Source organism: Pituophis catenifer, unplaced genomic scaffold (assembly GCF_029215685.1).
Source record: "Pituophis catenifer annectens isolate HBS135680 unplaced genomic scaffold, rPitCat1.0.hap2 SCAF_1, whole genome shotgun sequence".
NCBI lineage: Eukaryota > Metazoa > Chordata > Lepidosauria > Squamata > Colubridae > Pituophis > Pituophis catenifer.
Genome location: NW_027256881.1, coordinates 238,448,462 through 238,467,807, shown reverse-complemented (window position 1 = coordinate 238,467,807; position 19,346 = coordinate 238,448,462). Strand labels below are relative to the sequence as shown.

The 19,346-nt window shown below is 42.4% G+C and overlaps 1 protein-coding gene across 1 annotated transcript in view; it reads left to right on the top strand.

Moving 5' to 3' along the window:
• The first annotated feature begins 569 nt into the window (after nt 1-569).
• Nucleotides 570-19,346, top strand: part of VWCE (von Willebrand factor C and EGF domains) — a 34,664-nt gene continuing 15,887 nt past the window's right edge. Inside the window, exons 1-12 of the mRNA XM_070957318.1 lie at nt 570-679; nt 3,554-3,648; nt 4,237-4,326; nt 5,756-5,884; nt 7,780-7,896; nt 8,021-8,137; nt 10,852-10,980; nt 13,912-14,351; nt 14,433-14,526; nt 15,795-15,877; nt 17,177-17,264; nt 17,765-17,850. Coding sequence (XP_070813419.1) covers nt 570-679; nt 3,554-3,648; nt 4,237-4,326; nt 5,756-5,884; nt 7,780-7,896; nt 8,021-8,137; nt 10,852-10,980; nt 13,912-14,351; nt 14,433-14,526; nt 15,795-15,877; nt 17,177-17,264; nt 17,765-17,850 — 1,578 coding nt within the window. The remainder of the gene's footprint in view (nt 680-3,553; nt 3,649-4,236; nt 4,327-5,755; nt 5,885-7,779; nt 7,897-8,020; nt 8,138-10,851; nt 10,981-13,911; nt 14,352-14,432; nt 14,527-15,794; nt 15,878-17,176; nt 17,265-17,764; nt 17,851-19,346) is intronic.

Below are 19,346 nucleotides of genomic sequence, written 5' to 3'. Positions count from 1 at the left end.
TTTATCTGCCGCGGCTCCTCTTCGGTCCAGACGGGAAAGCAGCCCAGGGAGGGGAAAAGGGAGGAGGGGACATTCCACATGCCAGATGTGGAAAAGGGAGACTCCTAAAAAAAAAATGGGGGTGGGGGGGGTCTTAGTGCAGCAACAAAGCTGCTATGTTTTGAAGGGGCCTCCCCGGTTCCTTTGCTCTACGCCTCCCTGCCCCCCTCCCTCAGAGGGTGGGGCGAAGCGAGTACCCTTTTGTACACACGCACGCACGCCCTCGCACATACAGGCAATGCCCCCCCCCTCGGAACACCCGGCTGGGGAGCCCCGCCGCAATCTGAGCCTGTTGGTGGGGAGGAGCTTTCTCCCCACGCCGCCGCCGCCGCCGCTCCCCCAGCTCGCCAGCGCTGATCCTCGCTCCCCTCCTCTGCCCTGAAAGCGCCCCCGGCCGCCTCTTTGGTGGGAAGAGTCCAGACAGTTCAAGCCATGCTGTAGGGGGCCTGCAGGGAAAGAGAGGGGCGGGGAGGGCAGGGGAAGAGGCTTCGGAGGGAGCAAAGCATCTCTGCGGACTGGGAGACGCTGTCATGTTGGCCGGGCTGTTCTTCCAGGCTGCTTGGGTGGCTGTGCTCCTTCACGGCGCTCAGGGGAGAGTCTACACGGGAAGAAGGAAGCTTGCCAACTTCGCCGTAGAGAGGTACCCCTCCGCTGCCCTGGCCGCCGCCGCCGCTAATATCCGTCCACCAAACGGGGACAAGCCTTGTCGTAGTAAAGCTACACTTCTCTCCCTCCTCCCCGCCACTGAATCCCCCTGAGGCTGACTGGAGAACGAGACAAGGACGCCTCCTCGCCATCTCCCCCCCCCCCATGCCACACGAGCTAGGCAGCGAGCGCTTCCAGCGCTTTCGACGGCGAGTGCCGAGGGGGGAGGAGGAGGCAGCGCAGGAGGGAGTCGGTGCCTTCTGGGGCAGCGTTGGTGTGCGTGCTGGGAGACGGCGGCGCTTGCTTGGGGAAGCGGGAATTGGCCTTCCTTCCTTCCTTCCTTTCCTATTTACTACTTGGTGTCTCTGTCGGCCATGCCCTCTCCAGCTTGGCAGAGTTCTGGAGGTGACCAAGTTGAGTTGAGCCTTGTGCTGTCCAAAGTTAAACCAGTCCAGTTAAACCAGTTTGCCAAAAGGACAAAAAAAAAAAAAAAGTTGGCTACACAACTGAGGGACTGTGCTTGGAAGCAAGATGGAGGGGGCGGTGGTGTGTTTCCTTCACTGAACGCCCTGATTTCAGGATGCCAACTCGTCCCGTGTGTTTCTGTGCGTCTGTGGCAATGGGCAGCTTGTTTCCGTAGATGCGCTTCTGCTCATGTTAGTGATGATGAGTAGTTATTATATTTTAGTCTAAGGAAGAACTTCTGCTCCCATTATCCATGCCATGTGTCTGGATGTAGCCTTTTCTTCCTTGTGTGCTCCAAGTCCTCTTTTGTTCCAACAGTCTTGTCTCATTTTATTAATGCAGTTCGTAAGGTGGGTGCTCGGTTTTCTATTGTGTGAGAAGAGAACCTTATCCTGCAAGCCCACCAGGGCACTTTTCTATAGTTCATGAGCAACCTGAATGCAGCACAGGGAATGATTGCATCACTATTCTATGCATGGAGATAGTCCAACTGAGCCTGTGCAATGAGCAAAATAACCATTAGGCTTCATTGAGTGACTTCTCTGTTCTCTGGCACATCTTATACAAAGACTGTGATCATCTCTGGTCAACATCCACACCTCTGTATACCTGTCACACTTGTCACAATGTAACTTAATTCTTTTAGAGATGGAGGTGTATTATAAAGATAGCAATTGGCACAAAAACAAGCGGGTGGGGGAGGGGGAAGGAATGTACTAGATTTATTTCTGGTATGCTTAGCACCAATCACCTTCACCACCACTGGGGAATCTCTTCAGGGTCTTCTGACTAATTCTCCCCCAGGGCTTTGTGAGCACAGCTGCCTCTTTCCTCCCTTCTTCCTGTCTTGGGTCACATAGGAGGATGTTATCATTTCCCTTCCTTTGTTCCACGAAAGCCTCCTGTAGACTTTTCTTCTCCATCCCCCTACTGGGAATTGACAGCTGCTCCTCACATTCATGTATCTTCACTCTCCACCTTTTCTCTCCAGCCACTCTGTTTTGCAGCCCCTTTTTTCCTCTTTCTTTCCTCTTCAGCAAGCTTTCTCCCCAACTTTGGGTCAGACTGGCAGCAGTACCCAAGCAATTGAGGAGATGGGGGTCGTTCCCCCCCCCAGAGCTCTAGTCCACAATACCTATATAGTAGCCTGAACCAATAGGACTTCTGTCTCAACATTTCCCTACAACAGTCCTGGCTGGCAGCCAGGTCAGCTCATCATCCTGCCCGACAGCGCAGCTGCACTTCAAGGCTAGAAAATGAGCTTCTTCTCCCCTGTTCTGTCTCCATTTGTTGGACTTATGCCAGCCCAACAGCAGCCATGCCAGGTCAATAAAAAACACATGCCCCAGTCTCCATGATGCTGGCAGCTTCCCCCAACTCTTCAGCATTGAACAGATGAACTTCCATCTTAGCTCTTACTCCAGAGGGAACTCAATGAAGACAGTTTGTAGCATTTATTCTAGTGCTGCAGAGTAAGAAATTTTGTATTGATGAGAATTCCTGCCTTATCTCCCTCTTGGAATTTTTCCTACTCTCTCTGAAGCCAAGGCACCATAATGCCTTGCATTCAGCCCCTTTCACAGTGATCAAAAGAGCATGCTTTCCTATATATGCCACCCCCCCCCCCCGCATAATTCTATAAGCTGCAAATGCAGTCAGGAAATAATGAGATGGGGTGCTTACCGAAAGACTGATTTGTTTGTTCCCCCAGCTTTTCTGTCCTTTTCTTTCCCTGTCCTCATCCTCTATTGTCCCAGAGAGTACACACTTGCACAACAACCAGAGTAAGAAGGGTGAAGCTGGCGTGCAGGGTTGAAGTTTAATTTCTTAATTACTTAAGATATTACTACTAAGGATGAAGAGAGATGCTTACAATATTATCCCTCTTGTGTAAAAATCACTTATCTGGCTTTGGCTACTGTGGTCCTCTGACTAGGCTGGATAGGATATTATCTTTTGTTCTCCAAAATGTTTTGGACAGCCACCAAATCTAGCTACTATAAACGATTAAATTGATAACTTCTGCAAGTCTGTGTTCCTTCCTGCCAAGAAAGAATGGTTTCTCTATGTAATTTGATCCACTGTACCTTTCATCCAAATACTTTTGTTGTGTCTTGAACACAGCATCGATTAGATTTTTAGTCCAACATGCTGTTATGTTTTGCTTTGTGCCAGCACAGTATGTCCCGCTAGAGAAGCTCTGTGGCTGGCTAATAGTTGCAAATCAGCTTGCAGTTTGCACTTTATCCACAGTATTTAAATGCCTTTCTGCATATGTAATGCCCAATTACTATTTACAAACAAAAAGGGAAAAAGAGAAGGAAGGAAGGAAGGAAGGAAGGAAGGAAGGAAGGGAGGGAGGGAGGGAGAGAGGTTGGATCTCAAACTGCCTCTTTCATTGTAGACGTCGCATTGGACCACATATTTGTCTCTCTGGTTTTGGAAGTGGATGCTGTCCTGGATGGATACCATCTCCAGGGAGTGGACAATGCACACTGCGTAAGTTTCTAGAACTTGTGGCAAAATCAGCCAGCACTACATTATTACTTTTAATCTTATTAGCAAACTGATGCTCATTAACATTTTGCTAAAGGGTTATCATAATCTTAAGAGAATACACAAGGGGTTCCAAAGGAAGGCAGCCAGGGAACAACAACAACAGATAGTCCTGCAACTGATATGAACAGTAATCAGCAGAGCTGCCCTTTATGAGACAAGTAGGGCCAACGTCCCACCATGCTATAGATGATTGCACTCCAATCATCTATACCAGATATACTAGTATATCTACAGTACCAGTAAAGTACTTGGCACTGAAGTTCAGCTTATAGATTTGCTTTTAAGGCATTTTCTTCTTCCAACTCATCTGGAAACCCTAATTTTACAATTACTCTATGGATAGTCTTACCTACTTTGATGAAGTGTTGCTTAATTTAGAGCTTAGAAAACTACAGTCCTCCAGATATTGCTGAACTATAACTACCAGCATCCCTTACCACAGCCTTTCTGTCTACATTTCTACACACCTACACACACACACACAATTCTTGCCAAGCCTAATGGATGTTTTCTTGGTTCTCCTCCTAGCATTGTGTTCCTTTGGTTGTGGCACTGGATTCTGCATAGCTCCCAATGTCTGTGCTTGTCGGGATGGAAGGCAGGGCATCACCTGTCAAGGTAAGCTGCATTTCCGGAAATGCTATCAGCAGTACTATTTATTGATAGGATGCATGATTCCTATGGAAGGTTTGCCTGGTACCACAAGGAGATGCTCAGTTTGTGGCTTTAGGATGTATTTTAAAATCTGGGAGCTATAACAGAGAATCTATGGAGTGGATTGTTGTGACCCCGACTCCCGAGCCTGTCCTAACAGAGGAAGAGGACTCAGAAGGTGATGGGGAGGAACTGACAAGGCCTTCCTCTCCAGGACCCTCCTTTCTGGCAATGCCTCAGGTTCCATCCGAAGGCCAGGAGGAACAGCCTGGGATGTGCTAGGAGGAAGGCATATCGGAGCATCAATTGATAGGGAGCGAGGATGATGAATCCTGGCTTGATCCCAGGCAGCGTCGGAGGGAGAAGTGTGTGCAGCAACGGAAGAGGCGTGGGAGGGCCAGAGATTGAGCTGAGTTACGGAGCCATGCCCCACCAGGAATAAAAGTGGGTGGGATTGCTCTTCAGGCTTTGTGACGGACAAAGTTAAACCCTGAAAGTGCTATAATGATCCCAGCAAGGGACACATATTCTTAGAATCAAATTTCCACCCTGTCCATTTTCAATGCTTAACATCAGTGATCCAGTTTCATTCATCCTTTAATATGACAATACATGTAAACCATCCCTGGGAAAGCAATAGACTAATTTGCATGTCCTTACCAGTGGGGAGTTTTCTATTGTTCACCATTGATCAAGTTGGTGTTGATTCTGGGATGTGTATTGCTTTTTTTCGTTTGGGTAATCTACGTTAACAGTGTAACAGCCAAATAGTGCTTGTTGTTTTCACTAAAAGCAGACCCAGGAACAGCTGAATGAAAATAATGCTGGAGCTCTTGGATTTGGGGGTTTCTCCTTTCTGTGGGCTCTGCCAGTGGATTGAGTCTTTTCCGTAAGATCTTTTCCAGGACTGCCGGTTCTGGGCTGCCAAACTCCAGAGGACCAAAGGATATCAGCAAAAGGATAACAGAAAATCCTCTTGGTGGGCTCCTTGGTGCTCTTTGAGTTTGCTTTTTTCCTCTCCAGACATTTCATCATCAAACTAGGTAACATTGTCAATTAGTGCATCATCATCACTGATGATGTTACTTAGTTTGGTAATGAAATGTCTGCCAGAAAACAACCAAGTTTAGAGAGCACCAAGGACCCCATAACCTTGAGCTACAAAGGTTAACTTCTGTTAAAACCCTCCTTGCTACCATTCTAGTCATTCCAGGTTTTACAGCCTTATTCGTCCTGAAGTTGCTGGAACAGACATTTCTGTTCATGCAGCAGTGAAATGGGGGATGTTTTCCTCTGCCTCGTCCCTTCTCACAGTCCTTGCATTTTTATTACCTTACGGATTTCCCCTAATTGAAATCTCTCTGTGAAACACTCCCATCTTATTTTTTTACAGACCCACCTGGAGCCTGTGGGGAGTATGGCTGCGACCTCACCTGCAATCATGGGGGCTGCCAGGAGGTGGCAAGAGTGTGCCCTCTGGGATTCTCTATGACCGAAACAGCTAATGGTGTACGTTGTGTGGGTAAGCCAGAAAATGGGGTAACTCCCTCCCTGGGAGTCAGGAGAAATGGACCTTTAACACAAGAGTCATAGGGAATTTTTACACTTTTACACTGAGTAAGTCATTGCTCTTTAGCTATAGCAAGATTGGTCAACATTTGGCCACTCAGCTATGGCTCCAGAACATCCCCAGATCCTGCTGCTGAAACCTGGTATGAGCAATCATTTTCACTTTTTTGCCCCCAAATGAGAAACAAGTCACCAGAAGGTCCAAAATTTTCAGTTCTAACCATTCTCTTAACATCAGATGTCATATGAGTCTTACATATTTCAGAGCACTCCCTAAGGGATGGGGGTGGGGAGGAAAGGAGAGGAGAGAAGAGGAGAGGAGAGGAAAAGAGGTCACCCTCATCCAAAAGATTGCCTGCACCTTCATTAAAAGCTGGATCAATAATTTTAATTGGTCAGTGGCATATTTTCTTTGAAAGACTTTCTCTGTACACAGACACACAAATACATCAGCAACAATGCTAAACCTGCACTGACCAAAATAATAATATGGAGGTTGTGCTAAGGGGAAAATGTGTGGAAATAGGTTCAGTGTTCTAAAATGATTCAAAATGAAATCAAAAAGTAAAAGGGATCTCTTCTTCAAGTCAGGCTCAACTGCTGACATCACAGACATCACAGAAGGAAAGTGATTTGTGCTGCCTTCTTCTGAAATGTTTTTTCAAGTTCTCCATCCCACCCACTACCCTGATATACCTAGCCCACCTTCTGATCACTCAGTAGTGTCCTCCTTGGGCACTTTGACTTGTGCTATCGGAGAGACTGGATGCCTGATTTGAACAGGCTACAGCACTGGCCAATCACTACATAGGTGACTTGTATGCATGACTATAACACTTTTTCAAAGAGAATTAAATCTGTCTTTTAAAATAATGGTTTGACATTCTTTGCAAAAAAAACCCAAAAACCCTCTAGCCCTATGTCTAATAAGCAGAACTAGTATTCTCTTCTTCTACATGGCAAAGAAGTTTGGTTTACACCAGATGGTATCCTGCCAGCTCTAAGTATAAATTCAAAATAAAGTCAAGTAAAAGTAAAAAAGTTCTTGGTTCTGTCCCATATGAATGCATGATAGGTTTTCCACTGATTCTGGAAAACCCCACTGAGCTGTTACAGATAGTGAGTCATAGTGAATTAGTTACCTTAAGGATTAAAAGTTGTCTCTTTAAGAGATTGCATTGTGGGAGTTGGAGAGAGAGAGAGAGAGAGAGAGAGAGAGAGAGAGAGAGAGAGAGAGAGAGAGAGAGATTACATTATGGGAAATGTAGTCCATGACATGTGACCATATCTGTGTGTCTGGTTGGCCACTGAGGCGCTCTGCCTGGGTGCAGAAAAAAGACCTGGCCATTTTGAACTACCACAGAAGAGAGAAGCATGCTTTCTGAACTGGGGGACAGAACTACTGTCATTTTACACTAGGAAATGGGATAGATTATGAAATACTTGGATGAACATCACCTTGACTCACCATGATTGTAAGTCTGTGTTTGAGGATACCTCAAATAAATATAATCTGCATTAAAACCTGTTTGCTAGAGTTTATCTGCCTGTTCCCAGTGGAGCCAGATGCCTGGAGAACAGAACAGTAAAATGACATAGACTGCCTGACCCTCTCCCTTTCTTTCTCTTGAAGCATTGATAGACATTCTGTATGAGTGAAGAAAATAAAACAAAAGCACACCCACCCCATACTGGGGAAGGAATGGGGGGAATGTCTTTAAATGCATTGCTGTCATATTACCTAAGAGATGTCAACTATGATCATTTAGCCCTCCATTTTTGTCTTTTGCTGCAGCTGATCTCTTCTCCTATCTTCATATTTGTTGATCCACAATATTTTTTCTGCAGATATTGATGAGTGCCTGAGTGCTTCCTGTGAGGGGCTTTGTGTGAACACAGAAGGGGGCTTTGTGTGTGAATGTGGCCCAGGGATGCAACTTGCCACTGACCGGCACAATTGTCAAGGTGGGTCAGACTGGAATTGCAGGAGGGGAGGTCTGGATGAATTTTTTTTTTTAAAAAAATTGCAGATGGAACATTGGTAGGATAGATTGTCATGGGCCAATGATGTTAATCATCTTGATCCCAGATATTGATGAGTGCCTAACAACACCTTGCCAGCAGCATTGCCAAAACAGTATTGGCAGCTATCAATGTTCCTGCCATCCTGGATTCCACCTTCATGGCAACCGACATTCGTGTGTGGGTGAGTGATTCTGCTTTTGTTGGAGAATCCAGCAGATACCTTTCTTCCACCTTTCTTCTAAAACAAGTGGTTTATCCTAGCCTAAAAGCTCTACGGCAGCTATAGCTTTCTGGAGAACAAATTGGAACTGAATATTTGAAGGATTTATTTTCTTTCGTTTAAAAAATGAGGTCCATGTAGGTATGTTATCATCACTGCTTTAGTTTGGGGGAACAGCCTGTTCTGACTGAGACTCCAGGAGGCTGCAGTGTGATGCAAACTGCTCCAAATCAGAGTGACAACACTATTTGGGCTCCTAAAACTGCACATTTAAAAAGGGGCTGATTAGTTTCTTTGAGTTCTTTGTTCTTTGTATCATACCTGACAGTGTCACATATCTAAGTTCAGCAGATCTATTTTCCCAAATTGAGAAATAATGATGGAAAAGTTTTCTTGTTCGATATTGTGGTGCTGCAAGGTACATAAGCTGCATTCAGTGTCAGAGCTATGAGATGTCCCCTCATGCATATGAACTGCTTAAACAGCAACTGGACTTTCTCGATTTTTCTTGAAGATGTTCAAAAAACTCCAGTTGCTGCTTTAAAAAAACACTTTTTGAGATAAGCATGACCTGGATGAATGAGAACCTCTATGACATTTTCTCTAAGGTGTCCTTATAAGAAAATCTTAATAGCAAGCTGAATTGGCCCTGAGTGATGACAAGGGAAATAATCAGTCAAGAACTTGTTTCTGTTCACTGACCATATCTCTGAAATAGTACAGCTAGCATTCTGACTTAGTAGGAAGGGATATATAGAAACTTAGGTGATATGGCCAGAGAAGTGGCCCACAGGCTTTCAGGAGCAAAGTTGAGGCTGAGAGGAGCCAAGGTGGAGGGAAAATCCAATGCCGCCCCAGCACTCTCCTTTCCTTGGAAAGGAAGTCTTGGGAGGGGAAAACTGCAGCCACAGACAGAGTGGGTATGTCTCTGTGTGTATAAAAAGCACAAAGCGAGGGAGCCAGCAGCCACGGATTAAGGAGCTTTGTGAAACTTCATGCCTGCATGCAAAGTTTGGCGAGGGAGGGGGAAGAGATACTTCCCTCGCTTGGCAGTGTTTTGCTTGAAAATATTTGAGAATTTGACCAGAGAGAAGGCGTACAGATTTCCACGCCTTCTTTATGGGAGGTCGCTTTACACCTGCAACATCGGAAGGAGCCCTGCGAGGAGACAGATTCTCAAATATTTCAGAAGAAGCAGCAGAGATCCTGGTCTTTCTTTCTCTCCCCCAAACTCCACCAGAAATGAGTCTATGTGAGACTCGACGCGCTGGTACAGCCTCTTGGAGCAGGACATTGCAAGTCTTGTTGTGTTGCTGTGTGGGTGAGTGGTGGCACTGCCACGAGGTTTGACAAATCGGCGCAGCTGCGAGCGGCAGGATGCCACCTGCACCACTGTGATGAAGCTCGTGGTGCTGCCGTTCATGGGTGCAATGCCACAACAAACCTTGCAGGGTTCTGCACCAAGAGGCTGTGCAGGTATGACAAACCTGACAGTGGTGCCGTCACTCCCGCATGGAATTTGGGGGAGAGAAACAAGTCAGAGTCTCTGCTGCTTCTGCTTTCCTTGCATGCAGCCAAAAGTTCACAAAAGCCAGGAAGGTGAAATGCCAAGCTCATCTCGTACCCACACTTCATGTATGGGCTGCCCCCAAGCAGCGCCAGGCCTGGGGAGTCCATTGGAGGAGTCCCGCACGGCCCCCGCTTGCTTCCGCTTTGCCTTTGCCAGGGCAGTGGGCGCTAGAAGGGCTTTGTTCCGAAGCCTCCCAGCCGCTTGGTTTGGGGCAGACAGTGCCCGACAGGTCCAGGTGCAGTGGGCAGGCAGGCAGGTGGAGTGGCTGCGCAGCTCACTCGAGTTGCAAACAATCTGGGGATTTGGGCAGCATTTACATGGCTGAGATGCCTACAGGATCCCTGGCTTCTGAGGCTGGTGAGGCCCAGAGAGGAGGTGCTGTGAAGGAGCCCATTTTTCACATTGGCCTCGGCTGCAAGGTTGCCTGGCGCCGTGGGCAGGGTTGGGGCTAGTAAGAGTGCACTGGAATCATCTCCAGGCACCCGGAGAGACAGAACTCCTGGCCCTTGCTGGATAAGCTGATCCGCGGGCCACGGTTAAGGGGGCAAGCAACCGTGAGATGACAGGGAACGGAAGGGCTGTCTCCTGTGCTGGCCATGCCCACCCCATTCACTAGGGCTTATTTTTGGGGTAGGGCATTTATTAGGCTCATCCCAAAAATCAGGATAGGATTTAGGGGCTGCCTTTTCCTTTTAGAATTTGCTCCCCCCTCTTATCCCTGATCTTTTCTTTGCTTTCCATGCATTTGCACAAATGCATGTCTTCAGCCCACATTCTCTCCTTTGATATTAACACAGGCCTTTTCTGTCCCCTCCCCCTACCACATTTATTGAACCTTTTTTGTTCTGACTCTACAGTGATTTAAGCAAATGATACAATTTACTGTAAATTCACTGAAAATTAACTTCCCGTTCCTAAGGAAGAATTAAGAAAATTAAAAGAGAGCCACAGTTATTCCTTATGCATATGCTATCTGTTGCATAGTTTGTATGTATATACTATACTTTCTGGCCCTTTATGGCTAAGCAACAAAATCTACACAGCTACAAGCTTGAGCTGACCTAGCTGTGCTGTAAGCCTCTAGCGCCCTGTCTGTCTGGTGCAGATATGAATGAATGCCGCCGACCCAGTGAGAAGCGAGCCTGCCAGCACTCCTGTCACAATACACTGGGGAGTTTTATGTGCAGCTGTCATCCAGGCTACCGACTTAGTATGGACAGATTGTCTTGTGAAGGTAAGGACTGTGATATATTTCATCCTACAAGAAAGCCTTCTTGATCCTTTGCATTGCATCAATTATTTGTTTATTGTGATAAAAACTGATCAACTAGAAAAGTCCTGAGACTATGGGAATATGTATGTGAGCAGTGGGAGAACAAGGAGATGTTGGAAAATGTGTAAATCTAGTCCACATCTGTTTAGTAAGCCAAAGTGATTCAGCCCAGCAGAGACCAGCTTGCTGTTGTAAACTGCCTAGGATGGTGACTACATTTGTTCCTCTAGAAATCTCAGTTAGCATGCTGTTTCCACTTTCTTGCTCATCTCATCTATGTTGGTAAATGTCGTGTCGCGTTTCACCAGTGATAGTACTTTTGCCAAATGGATTGTTCCTATGGAACAGAACTATCAATCAAAATCCCTCTCATTTTGTTACTGAGATCCCCAATGGCCATAGTTATGCCTACTGGTTCTTGCCAAACTTAAAAAATCAAGATCAATTAAAAGAGGCTATTGAAACAGGGCCCTCAGTCTGTTGGATTAAGTTATCTCCCCTCAGTATGTGGAGCTCACCAGATCAGCTTTCTGGGGCAGAGATTTATTTTTCTAAATAGGCAGGCAGGCAGACACATTTCATCTTCCAGGATTTTTTAAATGTGCTTTAAAAGATCTGTAAAATAACATGCAGCAGTTTTAAACAGTATATTTTGTCATGTAGAGTGTTGTGTGCAATCACCCTTGGTTCATATTACATTGATAATCATTTCCAAGAAACATTTTAATACAAATTTATCTGACCTTGTTTCTTACATAATTTTCCCTGAAGCATAATTTTGCAATACATATTTTTCACTCTATGTGCTTGATTTTTTAAAATAAAAATAAACCTTTTTGTTTGCATCTTTCAAAAACACCTTTTTCCTTGAGTGTCTCTTAAGTGATGTTTTTTAATGTGAACCTTTTAGCAGATAAACAGAAATTAGTAATCTCTACTCAAAATTCTACCTGCCCCATAATCAGTTTGTTTTGACAGATGCTTTCAATTTTTTCAAAATGGGATTTTGTTTACTGTAGAGATACAGAATTTAGCAACCCTTTTGGGTTCCTTTAACAAGGGTTTTCAAAAGTCTCTGTTATTGTAATCAGATAAGACTGGAATCAAAAGCTGGGTAAAAGGGACAATTGAGAGCACAGTGTAAAAGCTCTTATTGATGGAGTAGAAATATCTTCCCAACAGTGATTTGGAAGCTGTGTATTTTGGGCAAAGTGGGTGGGGGAGGTGAGGTGGGGAGGATTTCTGAATATAATTGGCCTTTTCTGTAATGGAGTGTGTGAATGACCTTAGGGAATGAAGGGAAAAGATGCTGCTTAGAAGCAATCAGACAAGTGAGGAAGGATCCCGCTATGGATTAACAGTCAGAAGTAATTTAGGAAGGAATCTAGTGGATTAACTTGGATTTGGATTATTAATGTTATCCAACAGAACATTCTGCGAGACAAAAGAAGAAAGGTGATAGAAGAAAAGACAAAAGAAGGAAAGTTAAATAAGACTAAAATTTGGACAATTGAGAAGATATATAATTGAAAAACTATAGAAATATACTGAGTAATTTTTATTAAATTGTTATAAAATGGATTTACAGGGGATAATAGAGGTATATGAAGAAATATTCTTGATGCTAAAAAGTGTGCATGAAAGTATAAAGAACAATAAGGAGACAAGGGTATTGTTTAAAGACACAGAAACAAATGTAGAAGTCACTCAACAATTGGGGGGAAAGAGGAACACGATATTCAAGAAATAGATGAGAAATTAGAAGCAGTGGAAGGAAAAATCAAAATGAGATGCAAGAAGGTAAAAATAAAAAAGAGAAAGGATTAATAAGAAGGAATCAATTAGATAACTCCTTAAAAGCTTATAATAGAACAGAGAGAAAAGAGAAAAATATCTTCAAAAAAAAAAAAAAAAGAAAAAGAAAAAGAAAAAGAAAGACCTAGAGAAAAAAAAAAGAGAAAAAGGGAATGTTCAGTAGGCACAAAAATATCAAAAAGAGCTCCAAGATTCCAAGAGAGAGAGATAAAAGGCTGACTAAAAAGTCAATAAATGATGGAATTTTAAAAAGGTCAAGAGATGATGGATAATGAGAAAATATACTGATAAAATGGGAAAATACAAATAGGGAAAATAGTAGTATATATAATAATAGATAATATAACTTATTATAAGTAAAAATAAATCAAGCTTAGTAGGTGGAAATTTAGGATTAGGTAATTTAATTGTATTACTAACATTAATAGTGTGTTAAAGTATATTGTGAATTTAAAATATTAAGGATTAGAAATTGTGGGGATTTTGAGATACACTCCTGGGACTGATTAAATATTGTTAATATTTGGCTTTATTAGTAATTCTACACATTTGGAATATGGAAGTTATGGTGGAATAATGAGTAATTCCTAAAATATTAAATATTAGTAATTTAGTAGAGGATAACAAATACATGGCGCAAAGAAATGTTATCTATGTTGAAATGAATTAATGGGGAAAATGATAAAGAATTATGAAGAGAAAATAGTATTGTTGAAGTTGGAAGATTAGGAGTATACATACTTATTTGTATTATTATTGTTAGTGTTGTTTAAAAAAGATTTGACCCAGGCAATACACTGTCCAAAAAATATGTATGGTGTGAATAGAAAACTGTAAATAAAACATGTTTTTAAAAAAGAAGAAGTAATTTAGGAAGGATCTGCCCTAATTGTTTGAGCAGTTAAAAGTGGTGGCAAGAAGTCTGTACTTCAGAATTAGCAAGATTCTGTTAATGTAGCCTTACAATAAAGTAGAATTAGTTTATCTAGTTGTGTTTCCTGTCTGGTTTAGCAGCGAGGGCTGACAATTTCTCTCTCTGACTGACTCTCTTCCCTGTTCCTCCCTCCTACCTCACAGGTTTCTCAAAGTCCAGCCTGGCCCCTTCTCCCATTTTGCAGTCTCTTCAGCAGCCGCAGACTCTGCTACGCCTTTCTCCAGAATCCATAGGGCCTGCCTTGCCCCCCAGGGGTTCCCCAGCACTTGCTCCCTCGAGTGTACCTGGAACCCCATTTCCTTTTCTGCTCGTTTCCATTCTCTCTGTGCTTCCATCAACAGCTTCTCCCACCTCCTCATCTCCTCCCCACAGCTCATCTTTTGGCACCTCTTTCTGGCCCAGAACTGCCAGGCCTTCTCTGACAGTAAGTCCTCTGTCATCATTGTTACCAAAGAAGTTTAGCCCATCCATTCCCCCCATCTCTTTGACTCCCTCAATTCCATTTGCCTGCTGGCATGGAGAGGTTCTTCATGAAGATAACAGCTCCTGGACAGAGCCACCATGTCTGAATTGCTCCTGCAAGGTATATGGCATATTTTGAGTTCTTATCTTACTCTCCAACTTCAAATGTTATGTTGGTACTGTCTGTATTGTCTTATTACAGGGTGGACAAGTGTTTTGTCAAACAGTGACATGTGAAGTTTCCTGCTCTCACCCAATTCCCCCAGCCCAGGGAGAATGCTGTCCTGCCTGCACAGGTGAGAGAAGTACCCACTAGGGGCTCTATATGCTTATGTCAGATTGGATCACGTGGGCCTTCCCTTGTTTTTACCATGGAGGATTTTCACCATATACCCCCTTCCCCCACAACTGATAAGAAGCAGTCCCTAATTTCTGGAACTTGACTTAATAAGTCCCCATTCCTTTTTTTATTAACATTTTTGTTTCCTGGAAATTATATAAAACTTGGTCTAAGTTTCCTGACTTGTCATACTTCATGGATCACCTCATTCACTGGATCATCTGAAAACTGGGCAGAAGGTTGACACATCTTTATTCACACAGGTGCCATGTCTTGTGCAACCTAACATTTTGTGTAAAAGGTAAATGCTCATGTGAGTCGAGCTTGACTTCTGGTATCCAGCTATGCAACATTCTGTATACAGTTAGCAAATTGAAGGATAGTCTTTTTAGACCACTTTTAATTGAAAGCTAAAAATATTGGCACTGTCCCACCAATTTTAAAATTAAAAAGTTTAATTGGTTAAAATCTCATGAGATTTTCAGGCATTAAAAGGTTTCTGTAATATCACCTGTTGATTCTAACATTGTTTGAACCTTGTAAGGTTTGGCAATTTCAGCCATTTTTAATGTAGTGAATTTATTTCTTAATTAGATTGATATCCCATATTTTCTTCAGGAGCTCAAGGCAGCGTTCATAGCATTCCCTTCATCTATTTTTCCCCACAGAAAGAATCCTGTGAGGCAGGTTGAGCTGAGAGAGTAACCGGCCCAAAGACACTAGTTAACCACAATGCAACTATAGCTCTCAATCATTATGGACATCATGTGGAGTATCACAAGTCTATCCTGGTACCTATAGACATTCCTTAACCTAGACTTACTTTAACCTAAAAAAACAATAGCTGTGAAGTTTTCAGAAAAGGAATGAACACAGCAGAGGAAGCAACGTTTTCCAACTTGGTGGCCTTCTTTAAGATTCTTGGGCCTAATAGAAGTGTATAGTGTAATATATAGGGAGCTTTGCATGTTGGACATAACTGAAATAGAGCTTTTATCTGGGTTCAACAGCCAAGAGGTACCTTGAATTATCTGTGACTTGCAAATGGTGATATTGTTACATGTATTTTCATCTATGGAATATTGGAGAGCAACTAGCAAGTTTTTGAAAATATCTACATGCTGACCACTGAAAATTTCCCAGTTAAGAGAAAGTGTAATGGGGCCTATTTCCCTTAGTTCTTATCCCTTCAGAGAAGAATCTTCTCATTCCTGTTTCTTACAGGCTGTTTCTATTATGGGATGTCCAGAGTTGAAGGGGACGTATTCTCTCTCTCTGAGGAGAACTGCACAGTCTGTGTCTGCCTGGTGAGCCTCAGGGAGTTGGGGCTGGTATTTCTTTGAGGTCATATAAATTAATACTTGCTGATACTTTAGATGAAAATAAATATAATGACTGTTGCTTTTGCTAGGAGCCATCTAACAAATTGTACTGAAACTTGTAAATGTTTTGATGGGCATCTGTTTTTTTTTACCAATAGCCCAGAAAACAGGGTTGAATTAAGAGATGGAATTATTCCTCTATCTCCTCCGTTTTACTTTATAGTACAAATTATTATCCAATTTAACATGAAGTTTCAGACCCACATGATTTTATAATGTAGCCATATCTTGGGTCACTGATTTTCAACTATCAAAGATGCCAAGTTTCAAAAAAAAAAAAAAACAAAACAATACAGAAAGAAGGGAGAACAATACTATAGTGAAAGACAAAATAGTTTCCAGCTTCTATCAAACTTGCATTTTCATGTTGCTTTCGTGCCACCCAAACACCTTTTCTGAACCTGGCTGTTCAGATGGTTCAAGGAGGGTGCAAGGAGGGTTACCTTTGATTTTAAATCTGTACAAGGATCCCCGTAGGCAGGAGCAGGATATAGTGTGTTACTATCCTTCTCCCATGGCCCTTACAAACCCCTCACTACAAGCTGTACTCTCTTCCTTTTCAGCCTTCATTGTTAGCACTCTTATCCACATAATCACTGGGATGCCTGTCTCCAGTGGTTGAAGTCTGCTATCCAGGAAGAGTGCATAGAATTGATTGGGTGAGCATAGTTTTTCCAAGGGGTAATTTTATAGGTGAGATACACTGAGACTCTTTATCAGCCACATGATGGCTAGGAGCAATATTAAATCCTACTGTTAGACAGTAGATGTCATGAAAGAAGAGCATATTCTCAAATGTTAATTTAATTGGTATTGTATTTATTGCCAAAGAGAAGCTTGTAGGATGTCTCTGTCTCAAAGCTGAAAATAGTGTTAGTGGTCTCGGTACTAAACACTTGATGTAGAGCATGTACTGTTTATCTGAGGTGGCAAAATGCACTGAAGTGGTCCAGAGTGAGGAGCATTTGGAATTTAATGGAAACAATGGGCGTGAGCATTTGGGAGGCGAAGGATTATGTTCACAACAATCCATTCATTCTTTGTCACAGTTTTTCTTACCTTGTTGCCTAGAAATTATAGTGGCTGAAATCTAAATTATCCTGATGCCACAAGTTTATGGAACACATTCACAAATATAATCCAGATGTGTCATCAGGCTGAAACTGCATTGTAGAAAATGAAAAATCAAACAAACTGCACTATAATGTTTGTTTTTCATTCCAGGCAGGCAACATTTCCTGTATTTCTCCAGAATGTACACCCAGTCCATGTCCCAGTTCTGCTCAGACAGATTGTTGTCCCTGCCAGCCAGGTAGATCTCTCTCGATTACTTAATTATTTGCCATGAAGACATCTTGTTTTTTAGAGACAGTGTAAAACAAAAAGGGTGGAAATGGTGGGAAGTCATTCTTTGAAAGATTTTATCCAAGGAAGTAAGATATCCTATGAGTAGGAAATGCTAGGATTCACAGTATAAAGACTTTTCAATGCTTGAGTGCTTCCCTCTATAAGTGAATTGGGGTGGGGGGCACCTTGGGGGAAGAATTTCAAGTGAGGATGCCGAATAAATGAAAATTAAAATCCAAGTGTCTGTGCACTATGAGAAGACACGGGAGTATAAATTTACATCATAAAAGCTATGGACACAAGATCATTAGAGCTGTACATTTATAAATGTGATACTATAGATTAATTGGCCCTTTATCTGGTCACCAATGCTTCTCTTTTCTATGGAAAGATCACCTGTGCCATGTTACTCTTTCCTGCCATGAATCTTCTATAGCAGGACTGACCTGTTGATTTCCTTTGTAGCAGAATGTCATTTCCGTGGGCAAATATACACAGAAGGAACCGAATTCAACCCAGATGGTGATAACTGTACCATCTGTGTGTGCAGGGTATGTGTTTTATCTACCTTTACTCATCTACCTTTTTTAAAAAAAAACATTGAAGTTTATTGTAATATAAATACATAAAAACAAAGATAATAAGGGACTAGGGAAGGAAAAAGAAAGAGGAAGAAGGTGCAAGATAAGAGGGAAAGAAAGAAAAGCAGTGACTTCTAATCTTTTTCAGTGCAGTCAAATATAAAATACAGCTACAACCTCAATTTTTTACTTAATATGTTTAGTAAGTACTAGCCGTTTATATAACAATAGTATAATCTAATTATCAAAAGTCAGGATCAATTTTTTTTTCTGTTTTGAGCATAAAGTCCACAAGTGGTTTCAAGTAGAAATAAAACAGTATACATTATTTTCTTTTATTAAAACAGTTAATTTTGTCATCTCTCCATCAATTTTTCCATTCATTCTTCCATTGCGGGAATTGACGTATCTTTCCATTATTGTGCATATAAAATTCTCGTTTCAGTCACCGTATATAATAATAAAGTTTCAATTGTTTTTCAAGTTCTTTGTCCAATAGTCCCAAAAGGAAAACTTCTGGTTTCCGTTTTGTATTTGTTTTAAGAATCTTCTGAATTAAAATATAAATCTGGCCCCAATATTTCTTTCTTTATCACAAGTCCACCAAAGATGATAAAAAGTATCTTCTTTACAATTACAATTCCAACAATATTTTAGACACCTCTATACATCTTTTACAGTTTCTCAGGCGTACCTTTGCTTATCTCATAGGATGTTCAAATTAATTTTCTTTCACTTAGTAGACACACAGTTTCTCTCTTGATTTCTTTCTCTTACATACACACAAATACACACTGTTATAGGCTTACATTTTTCTCTTTCCCAATGAAAAGCATATGGTGAGATATAAACATTGGCAGCAGCTTAAGTCTGTGCTTTACATCATTTTTACCTAAGAAATCATGCATTTCAATTATTTAGAAGGATGACTTTGATCTTTTATTTATTTATTTATTTATTTAATTAAATTTTTATACCGCCCTTCTCCAAAATAGGACTCAGGGCGGTGCACAGCCAAGGTAAAAACAAGACATATATACAAACATGGTGAATCTAAAAAAAACTATTTAAAATAATTAAATGTTTTGGCCGAATTAAAACCATTTCCAATTTAAAATCAATTTAAAAATTAAAAATTTGGTCAAGCCAGCCCAGCTTGTTGGAATAAATAGGTTTTTAGGGCCCGACGAAAAATCCGGAGGTCTGTTATTATGCGTAATTCTGGGGGGAGGGTGTTCCAGAGGGTAGGCGCCACCACAGAGAAGGCTCTCCCCCTGGGGGTCGCCAGCCGACATTGCCTGGCGGACGGCACCCTGAGGAGGCCCACTCTGTGTGAGCGTACTGGCCGGTGGGAGGCTATTGGTGGCAGAAGGCGGTCTCGTAAGTACCCCGGCCCTAAGCCATGGAGCGCTTTAAAGGTGGTCACCAACACCTTGAAGCGCACCCGGAAGACCACCGGGAGCCAG